Source organism: Panicum virgatum, chromosome 9K (assembly GCF_016808335.1).
Source record: "Panicum virgatum strain AP13 chromosome 9K, P.virgatum_v5, whole genome shotgun sequence".
Lineage (NCBI taxonomy): Eukaryota > Viridiplantae > Streptophyta > Magnoliopsida > Poales > Poaceae > Panicum > Panicum virgatum.
This window is the reverse complement of record NC_053144.1, coordinates 61087993-61108900: the sequence shown is the minus strand read 5'-3', so window position 1 is coordinate 61108900 and position 20908 is coordinate 61087993. Positions and strand designations below refer to the sequence as shown.

At 48.5% G+C, this 20908-nt stretch overlaps 1 protein-coding gene across 1 annotated transcript; it reads left to right on the top strand.

The window, feature by feature from the left end:
* Window positions 1-8555: 8555 nt before the first annotated feature.
* On the top strand, window positions 8556-13107 carry LOC120646679 (auxin transporter-like protein 3). Its single transcript, XM_039923096.1, has 7 exons — window positions 8556-8958; window positions 9107-9292; window positions 9399-9511; window positions 9607-9790; window positions 9877-9974; window positions 10974-11439; window positions 12471-13107. The coding sequence occupies exons 1-7, from the start codon at window positions 8770-8772 to the stop codon at window positions 12792-12794; spliced, it is 1560 nt and encodes a 519-aa protein (XP_039779030.1). The 5' UTR covers window positions 8556-8769; the 3' UTR covers window positions 12795-13107.
* The last annotated feature ends 7801 nt before the right edge of the window (window positions 13108-20908 follow it).

The window sequence follows — 20908 nt, the reverse complement described above, 5'->3', positions numbered from 1 at the left end:
CTGTTGTGACTGTGGGGAAAGTACGAAAGGGTTGAGATGCTATCGATGTCCCTTGAAAGTTACTCTTGCTTTGGCTCCTCGACCCGTCGCGGTCGCAGGGGCGCTTACGGGCTCGCGCGCGCCGTGGCATGTGAACCGCTGGTTCTTCGATCTGGACGTGTTTGGTTTGCCGTCACACTTCACCGCGCTAGAGTTGAGGTCACCACTCACCACAGAAAATAGAGTGGGTTGCTGTGCTTGGTTGCTGGCTAACCTACTCTGCGTGCCACGGCCTTTTCAGGTTATTTTCTCGCCACAGCTGTAACTTCGGCGCCGCCGCATGTGCGGCATGGCTATCGATGGCCGGAAACCAAACGTTGCCGTTCGGGCGCTCGTGCGTCTGGTGCGCTAGAGCCTCATCCTCGTGAGTGGTAGATGCTGCGGTGTGCAGGTCTAGAATAGCCAGATCCTGCAGTTGGGGTGTTGCAACTGAGGTCGACGAAACTACTGCTCAGCCTCTTCGTGACCACACGAGGAAATCTAACGGGAAGGCTTTTCGAGATCGCTATGATTGAGCTTCCAGCCTCATGTCGTAATCTTCCGGTGATGGATGGGAGCGCTGTGCGCCTGCGATTGATTTCCGATCCGTGACCATCTTGCAACAGAGCAATTGACCGATTGCAACCAGGTACAGTGATCGGCTCCTACCACGGCACTTATTAAAGTTCAGACTTCAGAGCATGCTCAAGCAGTCAAGCATCGGTATGAGCCAAACACGGTTCGTCCGTGTCTGGAGACCGGTCTAGTGTTTGGTGCGAAACAGCAGTCTTCAAAAAAAGAAAAAAAATCAAAATCGAATCTCTTGATAGCCGTCAAAAATAGAACCCAACTATAACCCATCGGCGGCCTAGGGCAAAAGTTTTGGAAGTTTAAAATGGGCTGTTAAGGCCCAGCAGAACCGCACTCATTAAGCCCATCGACTTTAACTGGGCCCAACATTGGTAAGGCCTATATACACAGAAGCTGGACTCGGATCGTTATCTCCGTAGCAATAATAGTTAGGCCCATGATGATGAGTAAAACGAAACTCGTTGTACGCCCCCATACTAATCATTTTTTTTTTGAAAAAATTGCAAAGCTGCCCTTATTTTGAAGTCCAACTACACGTTTCTTCTTACTTTTTAACTTTGCATGTTTGACCCAGTTTTTAGTCTTCCAGTTGCAAGACTCCATAAAAGACTAAAAACTTGCAAAAAAAATTTCGCGACCGTGCCTGAGCACGTTTTTCATTAAGAGGAAGTAAAAACTTGCAACTGAAAGACTAAAAACAGAATCAAACATGGAAAGTTAAAAAATCAAAGACAAATGTGCAACTAGATCTAAAAATAAGGGCAGTTTTGCAAATGGTCTTTTTTTTTGCGGGTATGCTAATCATATTTTACTTCTGGGGGCGCATAGTTTGATTAGGTGGTCGATGCCGATGATTAGAGCTAGGCGGAGGACAGCAAAAAATATTTGAGACAATCGTGCAGCCGTCAATTTCCTTGTGGAAGAATATGAAAGCCAGCATTTGTGATTTGTGATCCACAACTTGCTTCGGCACTCCGGCTGCAACCTTCAGCTGACCGCACATACACGGTGAAAAAAAGAGAGAAGAAACTGGACACAAGGAACCAGCGACGGACATGCACATGCTTAACTGAAACCAACTACGTGTCAAAAAAAAAAACTGAAACCAACTACTAGCATGGGGGCAAACGAACCGCGAGCGTGTCACATGGTCTGCTGATGCTGCCCTCCGATTCCACTGACCGCCATGATCAAAAAGGCACGAGACGGCGAGGAGCCTGCCAAAGGCGTCAATGGATGCTGCTGGCCTTTGTTCCGCTAAGATTATAAAGATTCCTCCCTCCTGCGCAGTAAAGCTCATCATCAGCCAGCCATTGCATTGCATTGCATCACCCCCTCCCCCCACCTGCCGCTGCCACGCTCGACCTCCATGGGATCGGCATCAGCGTACCACGCAAATTCACCGGGGCTAGCTTTTGCCGCCGGCCGATCGTGCGCGTCGGGCCGTTCAACCGGCGGGCGCCCCACCGCCGGCGTGCGTGCTTGCGGCGGCCTCCTTTCGCCGGCGGCGACCCCACGGTGATGTAAGTAGGGCGACCTCGCAGGTCGGATGCGCGCACACGCGGCTGGCAAAAGCAAATCTAAAATCGCCGCCCGTCTTTCCGGCACCTTTCTGGCACGGAACAGGCCGGGCGCTTTGCGGATTCAGCCGCGGCCGCCGGCCGGGGCTTTGCGACGGCCACGCGGCCGCGGGGAAAAGCGAGGGCTCTGCTTTGACCTGGTCGCGGCGTCGCGCCGAGCGGGCGGGATGAGCCTTTGAACGAAGCGTGCTCGAGGCCTTTGGTACCAGACAAGGCGGCAGCGTCGCGTCCAAGCTCAATGCGCAGATGAAAGGCCTGCGATGTTCAGTGCGAACACGCTGTGCGACCACGCACAGACATGACTGCACTGCACCTGCGTGCTGCCGGCGTGCCATCGGTGGCTGGCTGGACGCCACACGCTGCCAAACAAGGAGGAAGGAAAGAGCCCCCACCGTTTGGCTGGCTGCAGGTCCCCGACCACGGCCACGGGGCAAGGCGACGACCAGCCGGGCACCGATCGATCGATCGCGGTTGTCGTTTGGGGCCGTGCACCACTTCCTCCACGCGTGCCGGATGGCTGGGCGCGGATGGGGTCGATCGGGCGGGCAGAATGATAAGGTCTTATGGGAGCGGCGACGAAGGCCGGTGATCATGGTGTCGCGGCCGAGGACGCCCGGCCCTCCTGGTGCGGCACGAGCAGACAGGCATACGCAGACGCTGGGCCTAAGGCTTGTGCGCGCGGGCGCGGCCTTTTTGCACGGCAACGTTCCTGCGCCGAGGCACCACCGTTCCTGGCCTGCGACTCTGAGTGGGCTCGCGCGGCTCGGGACAGATTCCAATGCGCGCGCGCTCCCTACAGCTTCCGTCGCCACGGGTCGGGGTCGTAAAAGGAGAGCCGACGCCATCACGGGCTCGTGCTCTCCGGGCTATTCATTGCCTTCAGGCTTGCGAGGGCGCGCGCCGAACACCAAAAGGCGCAGGCGCTTTGCTGTGGTGTGCCAGCTCGGGGGGCCAAATCCATCATTGCAACATGCCGAGACCGCAAATCCAACACCAAAGTCTGAAGATGCTGTGAACGATGGGATGCTTCCATGAGGATCAAGGGAGGAAATCAGAATCCCGGTCAAAGGGGATTAGCAAAGCGGACGGTATAATCCGGCCATGCTTTGCTAGGTCTGCGGCCTGGCAATGAGCGCGATCTCGCGAGACACGATCGCAAAGATGGGAAAGCTTCAGCATGCCTAATAAGTGCACCAAGAGAAGACAGTGTGGGGGTATGGCATTGGCATGCCACGCCCACTTCTGCTGATTGAGATCACAACCTCAAAAAGATCAAGCTGAGTAGTAGAGTAGTACTCGATCACTAGAGAATCCATAATCATGGCAACATGTATGCACATCAGGGTTTCATGCGTTCATGCTTAGCAGAGGTATATCAGCTAGCAGTCTGACCACTTGAGTGAACAGTGGAATCGCATTATAAGGTCATTGGCGGCAGGAGCTCGGCCGATTAAAGTATCAGCTGCTACGGCTGCTAGTTGCATGCACATCGAAGGCTTTGATGCTAAGCTACCTGCGTGTGATCAATGGCCATAAGCAGCTTTATTGTGCCATCCAATGCACTCTCATCAGGCAGACGAGAGACGACGGCAGGCATTGTTTATCGACACATGAATTTGCTTTGTTGTATAATCCCAAGGAGCGGGTTTATTCAGATCCATAACCGTAAGAAAAGATGTGCAGGTACAGTACTGATTAAAAGCATAGCTAATACTACAGCTCTGAGCTTTATCATGCCATTGATTCCAGGACATTCTTCACACAATGTCGCTTCAGGTCGTCTAATGATACGAGCTTTACCTGGGAGAAACCCACTGAATCCGGGACATGATGCCAGGATGGTCTCATGGGCTGCTGCTGCTTGCCCCTGGCTCGCCAGTATTTCCAATGAATCAGGGAGTTTTTGCTTCATCATATAGGCACCGCGTGTACTCTGTATTCTGTACTCATAACGAATTATAAGCTCCATCAGAAAGGGAATCTATTAATGGCAAAGCCAGCTCGTACATGGGAACAAAAATGGGCTCTCAATCGATTGCAGCTCGTGACAACCTTTTGGTGTAGAAGAGACGATACACATCTTTGCTTTTCCATTTTTCTTTTTGGACACGAAGAGACGATGCTCCTTGGAAAAGAGAGCGAAAAGAAAGTGGCTTTCTGAATTGAGAATAAGTTGCGCCACCTGATTTTGAGTGTTCGTCAGAGCTTGCCAGCTTGGTATGTACAGTACATCCGAAAGATTAAGAATGTAAATCTCTTGTAGTCTTGTGCGTAATTTACAGTTGGGGAGATCCTGGCCTGTTCCAATATTTGGGGCTTAATCAGACATCATGGAGCCCTGTGGGTGTTTTATGCCTCTCATGATCCTGGCCTTATGATGATGCTGACCCTTCTTCGTTGCCGGAGTGGATGACGCCAATTGTGCGACTAGCGAGCTTGCCAGACCGATTTCATGCCATCAAATCATCAATAACCCTCAGTTTTCACCTGTTTCATCCATGTCTGCTTTCCTCTCTCAAAAAGGGAAACAGTGTACAGCTTCTGGGCAGCAGATAATCGAATGCGCAGTTGCTTGTTGCAGCTGCAGGAAAACTTGATTTGATCATTGCTTATATGCAATTTACTGAATATAGTTGCCCTCTCTCTAATCAACAAACCAAACTTTGAATTTACTCAGTATAGCAGGACTATAAATATTCTTCAGTTCGCGGTGGTCAGTGGTATAACTGTTATGGCGATGCAGGTGCAAATGAGAAATCGTGGACGCGTCAGTTTGAATATCCAGAAGGGATCGAAGCCCAACATTGCCAAGAATTTGCAGCCGAGCTGTCAAATGATACTCCTACCCATACTGAAAAGATAGTAGATGAAATTCAATGAGCGCTTGAGCAGCCTTTGCTTTTTTTTCACCTCGACAAAGTTTGGACCTGCGAGCACTGCATCGAGTTGAGCAGATTCTGAACCTCACAACAGCAGCTAAATCCAAGCAAAACCGTATAGCGCTTTGGAGTTTGGATGCATGCTGCTGTAGCTTTTCCGTCCCCACTTTGCAGAGATAGTCTGACAGCTGCGACAATAGCAGGGCTTCGACTGTTTTTTGCCTAGCTTATCGCTTAATTGCAGGGCACAATCATACTGGTTCTTCCCATAAAAAAAAATCATACTGGTTCTTACTTAGGCTCTGTTTGATTTCAAATAAATCATCTACTTATAAGCTAAAAAGTGAAAAAATGACTTAATTTGTCAAACAACCCTAATTTATAAGTCACCTCAACTTATAACTTATAAGTTTTAAGCAGCTCCACCCCAAATTAAAACTTATAAGTCCCTTTTTTCCACATGAGACCCACATCTTTTAAGTCACTTAACAACCAAACACCTCTGACTTATAAATCACTGGTTTTAAGCCACCTGACTTATAAGTCTCCTTGGTTTCTTGGTTTTAAGCCACCTGACTTATACAAAGTGTGTAATAGTAGTTTCTATACATAAAATTATTTATTCTTTTTCTTCCATCACAAGATCCATGGACTCCACGTCCCCTCCATAACGCAAGTCTCCTTGGTTTCTTGGGCATTGAAGGGCGCGTAGACTTGAGGTCTTATCTAGAAATCAAGTCTTATTTTTTTCCTTCTCTTTTCAATAATTAGGGTGCCACATCAGCAAAAAATCTATAAATAGAGGACTATAAATATACTTAGACTTTATGGTAGAGTCTGGGTTGGGACTGCTCTTATCCTGCACCTCGGGGTGCTTGCTTGGCCATCTGAAACCGTGCTAGCTTGCTCGATTGGCGCCTCGATGGAACGCCGCCGCCGGCGAAGTCAAGAAGTAAAGGCCATGTTTGGTTACAACTCTAAATTTTTTTTCACAAAAAGACGAATGTATGCATGGAGTACTAAACGAAGTTTATTTGTGAAACTTTTTCACGGATGAGTGTAATTTTTCGATACGAATCTAATGAGCCAAGTTCCACCATGATTGGCTACAGTGATGCTAGAGTAACCGCCAATAAACATCTTCTAATCATGCTGTCAAAGACTTTATTAGCTACAACATATGCTACAGTATAACAATTATGGAGGTTGCTCTATAATTAGACTTCATTTAATACCTTTAATTAGTGGTCAAAGACACCCAACAAGCCCTACACCGAAACGGGCTCTTGCTCCCCGGGCAACATTTCGGTGACGCATGGGAGTTCGTCAGGCCAATGAGGACTGCGGACACGCCCATCCCCAACTGGATCAGTGGATTATCTTTGCTCGCCCCCATGCTTTCTTCAAGAATTGCACGTTCAGTTCTCAAGGACGAGATGGGCTGGTGCCTGGGACCGTTCAGTATACTCCATTCCTTTCCATCTGTATTCTGCAGCCTCTCTGTGACGAAGAACGGAATAGGCGGCCCGGCAGGGCTACAGAATGGGCGAGCCGGCGGAGTCGCCACCACGGAGAGCTACGGAAGGAGAGGATGGAGTTGTTTACTGGGCTGGGCGGCTCGAGGGCGTGGGGCGCGCGCGAGAACCGGTGCCTAGAAAGGCTCCAAGGAGCGTCGCCAGAGCGGGGGACACCGCCCCGGGTGAAACGGACGGAATGTCCCCGGACCAGGTGGCCGCGTCGCGCGCCCCGCAGGGAGAAGCGCGCCTCCTCGCTGCCGCATGGGGCCGGGCCTCCCCTTGCTTGGCAGCGTGGCCGCTCAAACCATCTGCCGTGCCCGTGCTCGGAGGCGGCGAGTGTGCCCCGCCCCCGCGTGTTTCGTGGAGTGGGCCGGTGGTGCTCCGGTTGGATGCCGGGGGGGGGGGGGGGGGGGGGGGGGGGGGCGGCGGGGGCAGCAGAACTCCTCTCCCGTTCCGGACCATGTGGGCGGGCAAAGCGCCTTTTCCTGGCTTGGCGCAGGCGAAGCGCAGCGACGGCGCGAGGCGGCGTGTGGGAACGGAAGGAAAGGGGCGCTACGCGCCTCTACTGGTGGCGAAAGCTAACCCGGCACGGCGTGCACACAGGGCGAGCAATCATACGCCGCGCAGGCCTCCAGTTCAGCGAGCCGCCGGGCAAGCGCCTCAGCGAGCCAGCGATCTGCCGATGTCTAGTGGCAGCTCTCGCATGGAGCGCAGGTGCTGATCGTGTGAGCGCTCGGTACGCGACGAAATATCAGAGAAAACATTAAAATGTTTCTACCAACAACCCTTTGAAACTTTAATTCTTGAAAAAGTTTCCAAAAAATATATTTAGGAGATTATTATTTTTAAGTAAAATATTCAGAGAATTTTTTTTAAAGAAAAAGAATGAACTTTTTCTATGAATTTTCTATAGAAATTTTTTAATTTTTTTGAAGAAAATAAAAAATGCATTGACGGTTTCCCTTTATCTTATTTTTCTTTTTTGCCAAGTTTTTGCAAGAGGTGCTGAGAGCGAAGCTAAATACTGTCACCCCTTACCACGATATACCCTACTCCATCCTTTCCAAATTATAAGTCATTCCAAGAATTTTGGAGAGTCAAACCATCTCAAAATTTGACCAAAATTACAGAGAAAAATATAAAGATTTATGACAAGCTAACAAAGAATCTAATTATACTTAATTTTTTTCATAAATATTATTATCTTGTTATATAAATTTGATCAAATTTGAAAAACTTTGACTCTCCAAGATTCTTGGAATGACTTATAATTTGGAACGGAGGGAGTACCATTGTTTGGTGAAATATTTGGAGATTTATTGTCTCAAATAGGGCATGCATCAAAGAGGGTAGCCTTCGGCCCCAAAAGAATGTATTTTAAGTTTAATCAAATTTATATAAAAAGTTACTAATATTTATATCTTTAAATAGACTTAGTATAATATTTATTTTCTAATATAAATGTTAATATTGTTTTGTACAAATTTGATCAAGTTTGAAAATGTTTGACTCTTCAATCCTTATAAAATGAGAGTTGCATTCTCAGAGACGGAGGGAGTATACATCATAACCGGTGGTCTAACAACCAACCTCATCTCGTCCATATCACTTTCCGGAGGAAAAAGAGGAGCGAGGTCTGGATAGTAAATTTTATAATTTGCACTGTTTATCATCACTGGATCCTATATAGAAATGAGAGGCATCATAAATTGCGGATCCACATTCTTTCAACATTGATACTACCAAGATCTACATGTGTGCCATGCACACTTAAACATTCAATATTAGTTGCCTCTTCCATTCCGTCCGGGTTTCGCCATTGCCACCGATACTTTGCCCGAGAAACACAGAGCAGCAAATGGTTCAAAAAGAAAAACTCTGGAGGACTCACTTTCCTTTGTCTCTTTTTATTCATGCTTGACTGCTTGTATCCAAAAGAGCTCCTGGAAAGGAACAGAGAGATTAGGAGAAAGACGGGCTTCTTTATCCTTACCTGTCGGACGTGCTGCACTGCTGCAGTGCTTGCTTCACCCCGCCGGCACCTCATCACTCTCGTCGCCTGCATATATATCAACCCCCTCTCCACCTCTTCATTCTCGACTTGAACCCGGTCGAGAGAGGAGAGGTCTTCCGCGCAAGCCGCTCTCTAGCTAGGACTCTAGGAACGAGAGCGAGAGAGGTGTGATGGCCTCGGAGGCGGCCAATGGGAGCCTGGCCAACGAGAAGGCACCGGAGACGGTGGGCGTCGGCCGGTACGTGGAGATGGAGCAGGACGGCGGCGACTCCAGCACCGGCGTCAAGTCGCGCCTCTCCGGCCTGCTCTGGCACGGCGGCTCGGCCTACGACGCCTGGTTCAGTTGCGCATCCAACCAGGTGATGAAGCGACCTTGCTTGCCGTTATTTCCTTCTTGTGCATGGCCGGCGAGCTGGATCGTTCGTGCTGCCGCAGAGGCCAGCTGGCTAGCTAGTAGATCGATGGAGCTCATGCGTGCGGGCATCTTGTGTGTGTGCTTGATCTCAGGTGGCTCAGGTGCTCCTGACCCTGCCCTACTCCTTCTCGCAACTGGGGATGGTGAGCGGCATTCTGTTCCAGCTCTTCTACGGCCTGATGGGCAGCTGGACGGCGTACCTCATCAGCGTCCTGTACGTGGAGTACCGGACCCGGAAGGAGCGGGAGAAGGCCGACTTCAGGAACCATGTCATCCAGGTATGCCTACTCGATCGTCTTGCGTGCGTGTATGCATGTGTCCGTCTGAACTTTGTTCTAAATTTAACCGTGCATGCATGCATCTCCTGCTGATCAATATCTGCAGTGGTTCGAGGTGCTGGACGGGCTGCTCGGCAAGCACTGGCGGAACGTCGGCCTGGCCTTCAACTGCACGTTCCTGCTCTTCGGCTCTGTCATCCAGCTCATCGCCTGCGCGAGGTACCATGCACTACTGCACGCACTCATGGATGTTGTGCTCTGGCTGTTTGTTTCTACTAGCTAGCAAGCGATGACACGCTGCCTGCTTGCTGCAGCAACATCTACTACATCAACGACAAGCTGGACAAGCGGACGTGGACCTACATCTTCGGCGCCTGCTGCGCCACCACCGTGTTCATCCCCTCCTTCCACAACTACCGGATCTGGTCCTTCCTCGGCCTCGTCATGACCACCTACACCGCCTGGTACCTCGCCATCGCCTCCCTCATCCACGGCCAGGTAACACACACTGCACGCCCATCTTATTTCAAGTGCGTCGTCGAGTAGCACATGCTGCCATTGATGGCCCATGCATGTACTCGCAGGTTGATGGCGTGAAGCACTCCGGGCCGACCAAGATGGTGCTCTACTTCACCGGGGCCACCAACATCCTCTACACCTTCGGCGGGCACGCTGTTACCGTGTAAGGAGACAAGCACGCACCACCCTTTTTTATGTCCATGAGTGAACAAAACTACTCCTACTAGCAATGTGGATCGATCGATGGACGTTTCTTCCGAAAACAAAGGAGTATAATGAGTTGGTTTCCTAAAAGATACACGCAGCGGTCACATGCGCCATGCGGAGGTAGGGATTTGAGCTTGAGCACGCACCATAGGGGACCACATGACCTGATCAGGCCGTGCCATACATTTCGTCAGTTCACGCCATACGCTTTCAGGCATCTAGACATACATGCAATGCACAGTTTAATTTACACGATAACTAGTTTTGCCTCTCGCTTTGTCGGAGAAGGATGTGCATGGCAGAGCATTGCTCTTGCCTTCTCCATTTCGGTCTTAGCTTTGGTGTTTGGCTCAAGGTAGTAGAAGACTAGAAGTAGAGCAGCTGTTGCAAATGTGACATGCAAATGCAGGCGACCGAATGGCAAATGCACTTTCTGCACTGTGCACTGTTCCATCTTGCATTGGCACCACCAGACCCGGTGCAAGCTGCGGGTTGCACACTGACACAAGTAGTATCTCTCATCTCATCCCTGCCTCGTGCGTCTTCACAAAACCTCAGGCTCAGCAGAGGCACGCAGCAGATCAGGCCTAGGAGCGTGCACTTGCTCTGACTCTTCCTCTGATTCATTCATTGCTTGCACAGTTGTACAGTCAAAGGAGCCACTCCACCCTAGGAGCGTGCACCGTGCAGCGCCGCAGGGCTCCTGCTGCTTTTGCACTTGCAACCACGGGGCTCTGACTCCCTCTTGATAGATCATAGATGCCGATACGATACCCCTCCGCAGATGCCACCAACACGAATGTCCAAGCTCCTGCGTGCACGAAAAAAGAAACGCAAAATTTTCAAAAGCAACGGCTCCGCCAGTGTCCAGTCTAGTCCTGTGGAAAACTGGCCATCTGATGACCAGCAGCAGCTAGTGTCTGAAAGGTGACTGAACAATGCTCGATCCATGCAGGGAGATCATGCACGCGATGTGGCGTCCCCAGAAGTTCAAGGCGATCTACCTGCTGGCGACGCTGTACGTGCTGACGCTGACGCTGCCGTCGGCGGCGAGCGTGTACTGGGCATTCGGCGACGAGCTGCTGACCCACTCCAACGCGCTGGCGCTGCTCCCGCGCACGGCGTTCCGCGACGCCGCCGTCGTGCTCATGCTCGTCCACCAGTTCATCACCTTCGGCTTCGCCTGCACGCCGCTCTACTTCGTCTGGGAGAAGCTCGTCGGCCTCCACGACTGCCGCAGCCTCTGCAAGCGCGCAGCCGCGCGCCTCCCCGTCGTCGTGCCCATCTGGTTCCTCGCCATCATCTTCCCCTTCTTCGGGCCCATCAACTCCGCCGTCGGCTCCCTCCTCGTCAGCTTCACTGTCTACATCATCCCGGCGCTCGCGCACATGATCACCTTCCGCTCAGCAACCGCCCGTGAGGTATGGCCGTATGGGACACTTGTTTGGATTGTTTTTTAACTACCATGTTAATATTTTTTCGCGACCGTGACTGAGCACGTTTTTCACTAAGAGACATCTTAATATTAGCAGCCAGTATTATTGGTTTCTTTTACCTTGCGTGTTTTTTACCTTTTACCCGACGGTTCTACTTTTATCGTGCATAGGAATTTGGTAGCCTGTCGCCGGGCTCAGCAGCGCCGCACGCCTATGTTCTTTGGGCATTTCGTAGCTTTCTCGCTTTGCACAGCTAGCTCCTCTGCATGCGTAGATGCCACTTTGCACAGCAGCCTAAAATATTCACGAGATGCAGTAGTCATCCGATTGGGCCCCACACCTTCTACAAGGCAAAAATGATGCTAGGCCTTGCTTAGATGCATAAAGTTTTGGGTGTAAAAGACTATAATACTTTTGTTTGTATTTGATAATTATTATCCCGCCATAGGTTAATTAGACTCAAAAAATTCGTCTCGCAAATTATAGATAAACTGTGTAATTAGTTATTTTGTTTAGCTATATTTAATACTTCATGCATGCGTTAAAAAAATTGATGTACTGGTAGTGCTAATGATTAGTGCTGAAATCATTAGGGTACTAATCATCAACGCTGCCTCTAAAAGGCTGCTCGTACTACTGATTACTGAAAAGTCTGAAACATAAGACAAAACAACGGCACTGTCAAGCTTTGTATCTTTCAGCGTAGCCCGTACTGGTAGCAAGAAAGAAGAGAAAGGGATGGCGCAAAGCTTGGCGACAAAGGGAAAGAACGTTAGAAGCAGAGCAAAGATGCTTTATCTGCAGGAAGTATTTGTACCATCATCTCTCGGTAGAAAGGAAAAAAAAAGGAACAAAAGCATAGAGCACACGTTAAACCTTGTAGGCTTGTAGCACTGAGTTCCATGCAAATGATAACCTGATCCTGCCTACCTCTGGATGCTCTAACGATGCTTCAATTCTTGAAAACTAAGCTTATTCCGTGTAAATATAACTAATTAATCCCTTGTACGGTGCAGAACGCGGTGGAGGCTCCGCCGCGGCTGGTGGGGCGGTGGACGGGGACGTACATGATCAACGCGTTCGTGGTGGCGTGGGTGCTGGTGGTTGGCTTCGGCTTCGGCGGCTGGGCCAGCATGACCAACTTCGTGCGCCAGATCGACACCTTCGGCCTCTTCACCAAGTGCTACCAGTGCCCGCCGCCGCCCCTCCCGCCGGCCGCGTTCCCCGGCGGCCACAGCAACATCACCATGCCGTTCGCCGGCGGGCACCCGCCGGCCGCGGCCCCGGCGCCGGCGCATTCCCTCCACCACCACCACCGGCATCACAGCCACGGGATCTGAACTCTGAAGAGAGACGATCGGCCAAGCTACCTGGGCATGACCCTGCTTCAGCTCCAGCTAATCCAGTAGTTAACCTAGCTTAATTAGCAGCACCAGCACCTTCGTGGTCGCAGACTTCTCTCGCTTATTGTTGTCGCTCGCTTTCCCGGGTTCAGTGAGTGACTACAGGAAGGCTGACGAGGGTGTATCACTGTACCAGTAGCATGGAGTCTCTTGTGTTCCGAGCTGTGTCCTGGCGTGGAGCTCAAAAAAGAGGAATATTGCTGCGGCCGCAGATGCCAATGCAAGTCTAGCTGCCTGCTGCTTTCTCTCATCCTCATGCGAATGCAACAGCGTAGCCCGTCACCTTTGCAGCTGTCTGGCTGGCGGTATTCCACCATTCAGTGCTGTATCATTGGCAGTACTTGGCCTGCTGGTGCGCTCACGAGTCAGGACTCTGGAGTCAGGAGCTCTTTGCCCCATTCCTCGGTTGCCGTGAGCTTTATTTGGCACCCTATGCCAAGTGCTCGGGCCGTAGCTAGCTACCCGGTATGGAGAATTGGAGACTGAAACTGCTGTCGTTTGTGGCATGGCAAGAGATGAATGGGTGAACGGCCGTCTTTAGTCAAAAGAAATTAGGCAACCGCCAAATTTGCAAAGGATGATGATTATTGGGCCTGTCCCAGCCACATAGTAGATCCCATCTTGAATTAGGCGGGCCGAATTCGGGCCGGCCCGTAACACGGAAGTTCGACGCAACGACACGCCGAATTTCCTTCTTGCGGGCCTCGTTACATCGAACTTCCTCGTTGCGGGCCGACCCGCTTAATTCGCAATACGCGGGCCCTTGTCGTCCTAAAGTGAAGAAGGCGGTTTTTTTATTTTTATATTTTTTATTTTCGTTTTTTACAAAAATATATTTTCATGTTCCAAATTTACATGAATATAACCCGGCCGCTCTGCTGCCGGGCGGCCGGGACCTGGCCGCCCGGCAGCCGGGCGGCAGACGCTTATCTGCAAAAAAAGTCGACAAAAAATTGCGCCGAGGTCCCTGTAGGACCGGCCGCCCGGCAGCGGGGCGGCCAGCCCTCCAGGCCGCCCGGCAGCGGGACAGCGGACCCTGGCCGCCCGCCTGCAGGGTGACCGGTCCCCCCAACCCTATATAAGGTGTTGGCTGCCCCTCACCCCCTCATTTGCCTCACTAAAAATCCAGAAAAAAAGAAAAGAGAGGGAGGGAGGGAGAGGAGGTGTGAGAGAGAGGCAAAGCGGCGAAGCCCTGCCGGATTTTCAAGCCGGCGACTGTAGGTAACTAAAATTTTCTACATTTTATAAATATATTATGTTGTAATTATTTTTTTGAAACAGTAGATTAGCAATCAGTTCAATTATTGTTAGGAGTGATTAGTGGTACATTTAGGTGCAGTTACTTATAGTGATTAGCGTTGATATAGTACATTTAGTGTTAGATTTAGTATTAGAAAATATTAGAAAATTATTAGAGAAGTATTAGAAAATCAAAAAAATTGCAAGATAATATTATAAAATTGTAGAAAATGTTAGAAAATTGTAGAAAATTATAGAGAATGTTAGAAAATTGTAGAGAATGTTAGAAAATTGTAGAAAATGTTAAAAAATTGTAGAAAAATTATAGAAACTATTTTGTTGAAACAGTAGATTAGCAATCAGTTTAATTATTATTAGGACTGATTAGTGGTACATTTAGGTGTAGTTACTTGTAGTGATTAGCATTGATATAGTACATTAGCAATCTAATTAATTAATGTTAGAAGTGATTATTGCTAGATTAAATATTAGGAAGTACTAGAAAATTGTTAGAGAAGTATTAGAAAGTCTTAAAAATTGCAAGATAATATTAGAAAATTTATAAAATGTTAGAAAATATTAGAAATTATTAGAAATTGTTACAAAATCTTAGAAATTATTTAGGAAATATAAGGAACTATTAGAAATATTTAGATGTGTGTGATTGTATTGTATTGTTTTGATCTTACGTGGTAGGTATGGCCGGGGTTACTCCTGCATTGCTGGACCCAACAATAGACTCGGGTCACCGGTCCTTCCTTGCGAAGGTTCAGCATCAAGAACTAAACATTCTGCGTCCACGTCCACCTGCAGAGTTGGTTCCTGTAGACCCACGATGGGTGCCCAGGTGATATGTCGTCTATTTTCTGTTTTTATCCGTTATATATTTCGTTATATAATGTATTAACATTTGTGCACTGTATAATGCAGGCTGAGCGAGGCAGGTCTTCTCACTGTGGCTCGTCTTGCTGAGAGTGCTTTGGTGAAGCTAGACAGGTCTCGACTTTCAGCTCTCGTTGACAGATTGAGACCTGAGACATACACGTTCCACCTCCCTTGTGGGGAGATGGCACCGACCCTGCAGGACGTTGCGATGCTGCTTGGTCTTTCTATTACCGGAGACGCTGTCGGGCCCCGCGTGGTACCTTCTACGTGGCTGGAGGATCTTGAGGAACGTTTTGCAGGTGTTGCCACCACGATTGATCCTGAAGATTTCAATGAGCACCCACAGTCGAAAGGCCCTTCCAAGTCATGGCTCCTACAGTTTCTGGTACAATTTCGTACAAAACGATGTGTTGATGTATTTTATGGCTTTAAAATACCTCATGTGTTTCTTATTCTCAATGTTCGTACTTCATTACAGCCGGATCTGTTGGCAGCCGATGCTGATGAGTACAGCGTGACTAGATCACTCGAGGCATACCTGTTGTGGTTGTTTGGGTACATCATGTTCAACAACTCACACGGGCACTGTGTGGATAGGGTGCTTCTGCCCTACGCACAGGAGATCGCCGATGCAGATGAGGATGTCATACCCTTATATAGTTGGGGTTCAGCGGTTCTTGCATGCACATATCGTGGACTCTGCAAGGCATCACAGCAGAATGATAGGAATGCTGTCCTAACGGGGTGCCCAATTCTGCTACAGCTTTGGTCTTACGAGAGGATTGCTATCGGTCGTCCCATGATTGACCAGTCACCGTACAAGCCGGATATGTACGGTGACACGGAGGACGACAGACCCACCATGGGGACTCTCTGGTACTCTCGACAGGTATGGACCCGATAAAAATTTATATTCTATGCATACTATGGTTATACATTGTTCCCTCAAAACCTTTCTTATGGACACATAATTTTTATTTTTGCAGAAAACATGGGCACATGTATAGACCCGACGGTCTTATCCTGAGTTTGTTGCCGAATTTGATCGATTGACCCCAGAAGACATTGTGTGGGAGCCATACAGTCCTTCAGCTATAGCCGCACGTGCACCGCTTGGGATATCTTCGGTGTGCACACAGGACCAGGGCCTATGACTATTGCAGTTTTGGTGTACGACGTTGCAGTTGAGGCCCACTGCCCGGATAGAGTCATGAGGCAGTTCGGTCGACGCCAGTCTTTCCCTGTGTCTTCAGCGTTGGATCGTGTTCAGCGCCACGATCATAGGTAACAAAAATGTATAAGTCCCCATTTACTAATAACGTGAAACTAATTTCTATTTAACGTGCAGTTTATCAAGGGCTGGACATCCTTTCTCGACAATGTGGGTCACTAGATTACAACCATGGGTGGCTGTGTGGGATGATGTAGGTGAGCAGTTGGCTGAGGATACCGGTCCACACACTGAGCCTTCATTTCGGGCGTACCTGACCTGGTACGAACCGAAAATTTGTTGTCGTTTGACGTATGTTGACATGCATCCACAGCCACATGTTGCGACTTCGCAGGATCGCTATGCACGACACATGGATGAGGCATTAGCTGGGGCAGTGAGTAAATGTTGATGGCATTTTCGATCTTTTAAGATTTGTATACTAAGTTTTTTGTTGCAGTTCGAGGCCTGTAGGTTGCTTGAATTAGATTGCTCACTGAATGTAATGAGGATTCATGGCAGGTCTACAATGAGCATGTCGGCACAACTCGAGGCCTGGACCACTCAACGTGATAGAGCCCGAGGCATCCTTCAGGCCTTTGGTACGCGGACGGAGTACGAGGATTCCTACGGATCGTCGCAAGCGTCGACGTCGGTTCCTTGTGGTCCCGCATGGCAGCAGCCTTCCTTATACCACCGACAGTATGAAGGTATTGTGTGATATTTACCGATCCGTATGTTTATATACAATATTTAAATACGACTCCACATAGGGTACGGGTACCCCGGTTCTCAGCCCTATGGAGGGCCAGGTGCCTCGCAAGGGGCTCCATTTCAAGGAACCCAGTTTACCTCTATGCCACCAGCTGGAGGGACTTTAGGTAAATATGTGGTGCATAATTTTATTTGCTTATGTTTTATGGTCGAAGGCTCATACATTATTATTTATACTAAGGATCACAACAGTTCACCGGAGCGGGGCCGTCTTCGTATCACCCTATGCCGCCACCAGGAGGATATGAAGGAGCTTCTTCCCATCCACCACCACCACCTGAAACACAGAGTACGTAGTATAATTTGTACGGAATTACATTCACCTATTGAATGTTGCTTAAATTTTTTTTGTGATATGTAGGGTGGTCTAAAGACAACGACGCGGCCTCCTTCGACGACTTTACACGGTTGTTTGCTACGCCTGCCCAGGACGATGTTCCCAGCTTGCATACACCTGTGCCTTTGTTACGCCGTCCTGCCAGAGACGTTGGGCCACCGGAGCGTCGTAGCTACCCTACAAATCACGTACACGCACAACGTAAGAGAGGTCGGAATGGTAGGGGTGGTTAGTTGTTGGCACTTGTTTCTCTATTGTTATTATGGACTGTTTCGACTGGTCGGATTATGGTTGTTTATGATTGTGGTAGTTTACTTGTCATTTGTTTCTATAGATATTATTGATATGAACTTGTTATGTTTGTGGGTTCCATAATGCTCGTGAAATAAAAGAAGTTCTTGTGAATTTTTTCCGTGATTTAATGAAGGACAAGTTAGGTGCGGGAGGAGTTAGCGGCCGAGATCCCGCCGACGATGATGACGACTACCGCATACAGCGTAAACTTTGTGACATGCTCGTATAGCTCAAAATAGGGACCATAGTATATGTAGCTGCGAGTGTGAGATCACAGGTTGCCACTGCTCAGCACGATGATCACAGGTTTCCCATATGTCGCATTGTTTGCCCAGACAAACGTGACAAAAGACGACAACCCAATAGCAGTGCTCTTTCACCATTTCAAAAAGATGTGACAACACGGCAACCACACCAGCTCACATTCAAAGCAGTCTCTCGGGCGAGGACGACGGAACTGTCATTCTACAGCGAAGGTCTGTGGCGTGTAGTGGGGAAGGCGACATCTAGGCACGATCGACCGAGCGGTAGCGATGCAGTGCTGTGAGTCTGCATGCACTTAGATGCTCTGCATGCATAGAGATGCATCGAGTAGTCAGTTCGAGAATTGAATCTAGCATTTTCAGTGTTCGGTCAGTTAACCTCTTCACTGTGTTGTCATGTAGGCTTTTCAGGTGCATTTACACTCCACACTCCGGGTATCAGACCTTTGTGCGCCTATAAATACTCCAAAGTTTGTGAACTCCCAGCAGCACTCAAACACCAAAGCTCATTGTATACCCAATGTCTGGAGGTGGGTCTAGCGGGAAGAATTACTACAGTTTTGAGAAAGGAAAAGGGGGAAGAAAGGGAGACCCCATAATATGGGAGGGGCCTCTTGGACCTGATTCCTTTTCGGAACCAGTGTTTGAGTTTCCGCCACAGCACAAGAGTGAATTTACCAATGAAACTCCTCTTCGACAATACGATAACCGTAGAGAACCATGGCCAAAATGCAGACATGGTGAGGACTGATTAGTGCAGATGTGCACCGACGGGATGGATGGCGGTCGGTGTTTCTTCAAATGCCCACACGCATGGGTAATACTCGGTTGTTTTATTTCTTTATCTTCATTGAGACACCTTACATGAAATTTATTTTGCAGACTTCAGATGCTCCAGAAAACTGTGGTTTTACCAGGTGGGTCGATCCTGCACCAATTGATTCAGTTCAGGAGTTCATTGAGTACCTCCAGATAAAGGTATTTGATCTGGAATGTAAGGTGAACCATTACGAGGAAGTGAGCGAGGGTAACAAAGACGACGAAGATGATGATACCAGCAATGCTGCCGCTTCACAGGATGAACCATGCACTATTCCGTACTGCAACTGCCCTTGTCACAAGAAGAAGGGCCCTGCCCCTCCGGCACCACCGCCTGCACCACCTGCAATGGGTGGATACTGCGGAGAAGGCTCAACGCAGTTTGCTACGTGGGGGTACAGCTACTACGACTATCTAGTGCTAGTGACATGCTGCATCGTTGTGTTTGTTGTATTTTTTTAAATTACCTAAGGCATGTTAGCTTAGTTCATAATCTGTTTACCGTAGTTGCAACGGGTTCTGCCATGCCATTGCATGTCTGATGTGTGTTTTATTAACGTTGTATTATGATGTAATTTCTATTATTTACATTGTGTAATGCAGTTTTTAGTTCTTAATTCTTACCGTTATATTTGATGTGTGGTTCACAGTATTCTAGTCTCTTAAAAAGATCCGGAAATATTAAAGGCAAGTTCGAAGATTTACTAGATTGCTTGTGCATGCATGGCACATCGGCGCCGTGATCTGTGGCGCCAAGACGTGTTATCTCGGCGCCACATATTACGGCGCCGACCCCAGCGTCTATTTCTGCAAAAAGTTACAAAAAAGGCACATATGTGAAATTCTTTCGCGAAAAGAGCTAAATTGCAAAAATTACGGCCGGCCGCCCCGCAGCCGGGCGGCCGGCCCCCAGGGACCTGTGCGTAATTTACTCCGCGAATTTTTTTCCAGAAATGCCTCTGCCGCCCCGCTGCCGGGCGGCCAGGTATATTCCTGTGAATTTCCAAATCAAAAATATATTTTTTGTAAAAAACGAAAATAAAAAATAAAAAATAAAAAAACCGCGCGGAGCAGCCGGTCCGATCTTCTGGATTGCTGCAAGTATACGAGGCCCATTTTCTTGTGAATGGTTACGCCTTTCTTTTTCCCTTTCCAGTCAACGGTTGGTCAGCTGCTCGTGTTCCGTACTCAGAATCCCTTTTTCTTTTCTGACGCTTGATTATTTTACGCGAGACTGACCAATGCTCGTAGTTGTCAGAAGCGAGCACATTTCTTTGCTTCGAATGCTAACTTTGCATTGGTTAGCATCCACTCAGAAAACGTGTGATCGATTGTCCCAGAAAATCCCCACAAAATGGCATAAAAGCCGCTGCCCAGGAGCTACCAGGAAAATAGCAAGCCGTAGAAGCCATGTGCATTTCCCCCTCCTGCTCTTGATCAAATTGTGCACGAAATCAATATCGAGGAACTTACCTGCAATATCGCCGTAGGAATTCATCGTTTTCAGCCGCTTAAAAGTCAAAATTCCGGAGGTCAAAAGTAGCACAATTCTGACAAGAGCAATGATAGACAATAGCCCCAATATAATACATTTTGCATACGCCGCAAGATCCTCATTGACGGACATGTTTGTAGACAAAACTATCCTGCTGAAGGGTCGTCGAGGTTGAGCACTTGCCCATATAAAAAACATTGTACCCACCAGGTGTTCATTCTTTAGATGTGTGCCAACTCTGACTAAAGTACCCCACTAACCCGGTCAAAGGAACTAAACATTTGAAATGAATGATTAGCTAACTGGTCTGGGGCCTTGTATTGCAAGATTTTGATCGACCTCAATTTTCTTGAGATTTCAACGGAGCCGACAAGTACCATTGTAAATTTATCAGGAAGTACAAGTTCACAGATATCGTACTGAAGTAAAATTGTTTGCAGAACCCTCACAAGAAGAAGTTTCTAGAAATCCAACAGTACTCTTGCAGAATAAGTATTTTGCTATCTCAAAAGGACATACATAATTGTACAGACCTATCAATAAGAAATTAATTCTGACCAGAAAACATTTTCTTCTGAAAACAGTAAACATGATAGAGCAGTGTCCCTGCTATGCTGTAGTATGATGTGTCCTAAATGATCTACTTAGATTCGACTATATCGATACACAAAACAAGAAAAAGAGCGGCTCAGGTGCGTCGAGTTAACCTGCCATTATGTCTGAAGCTACATAAAC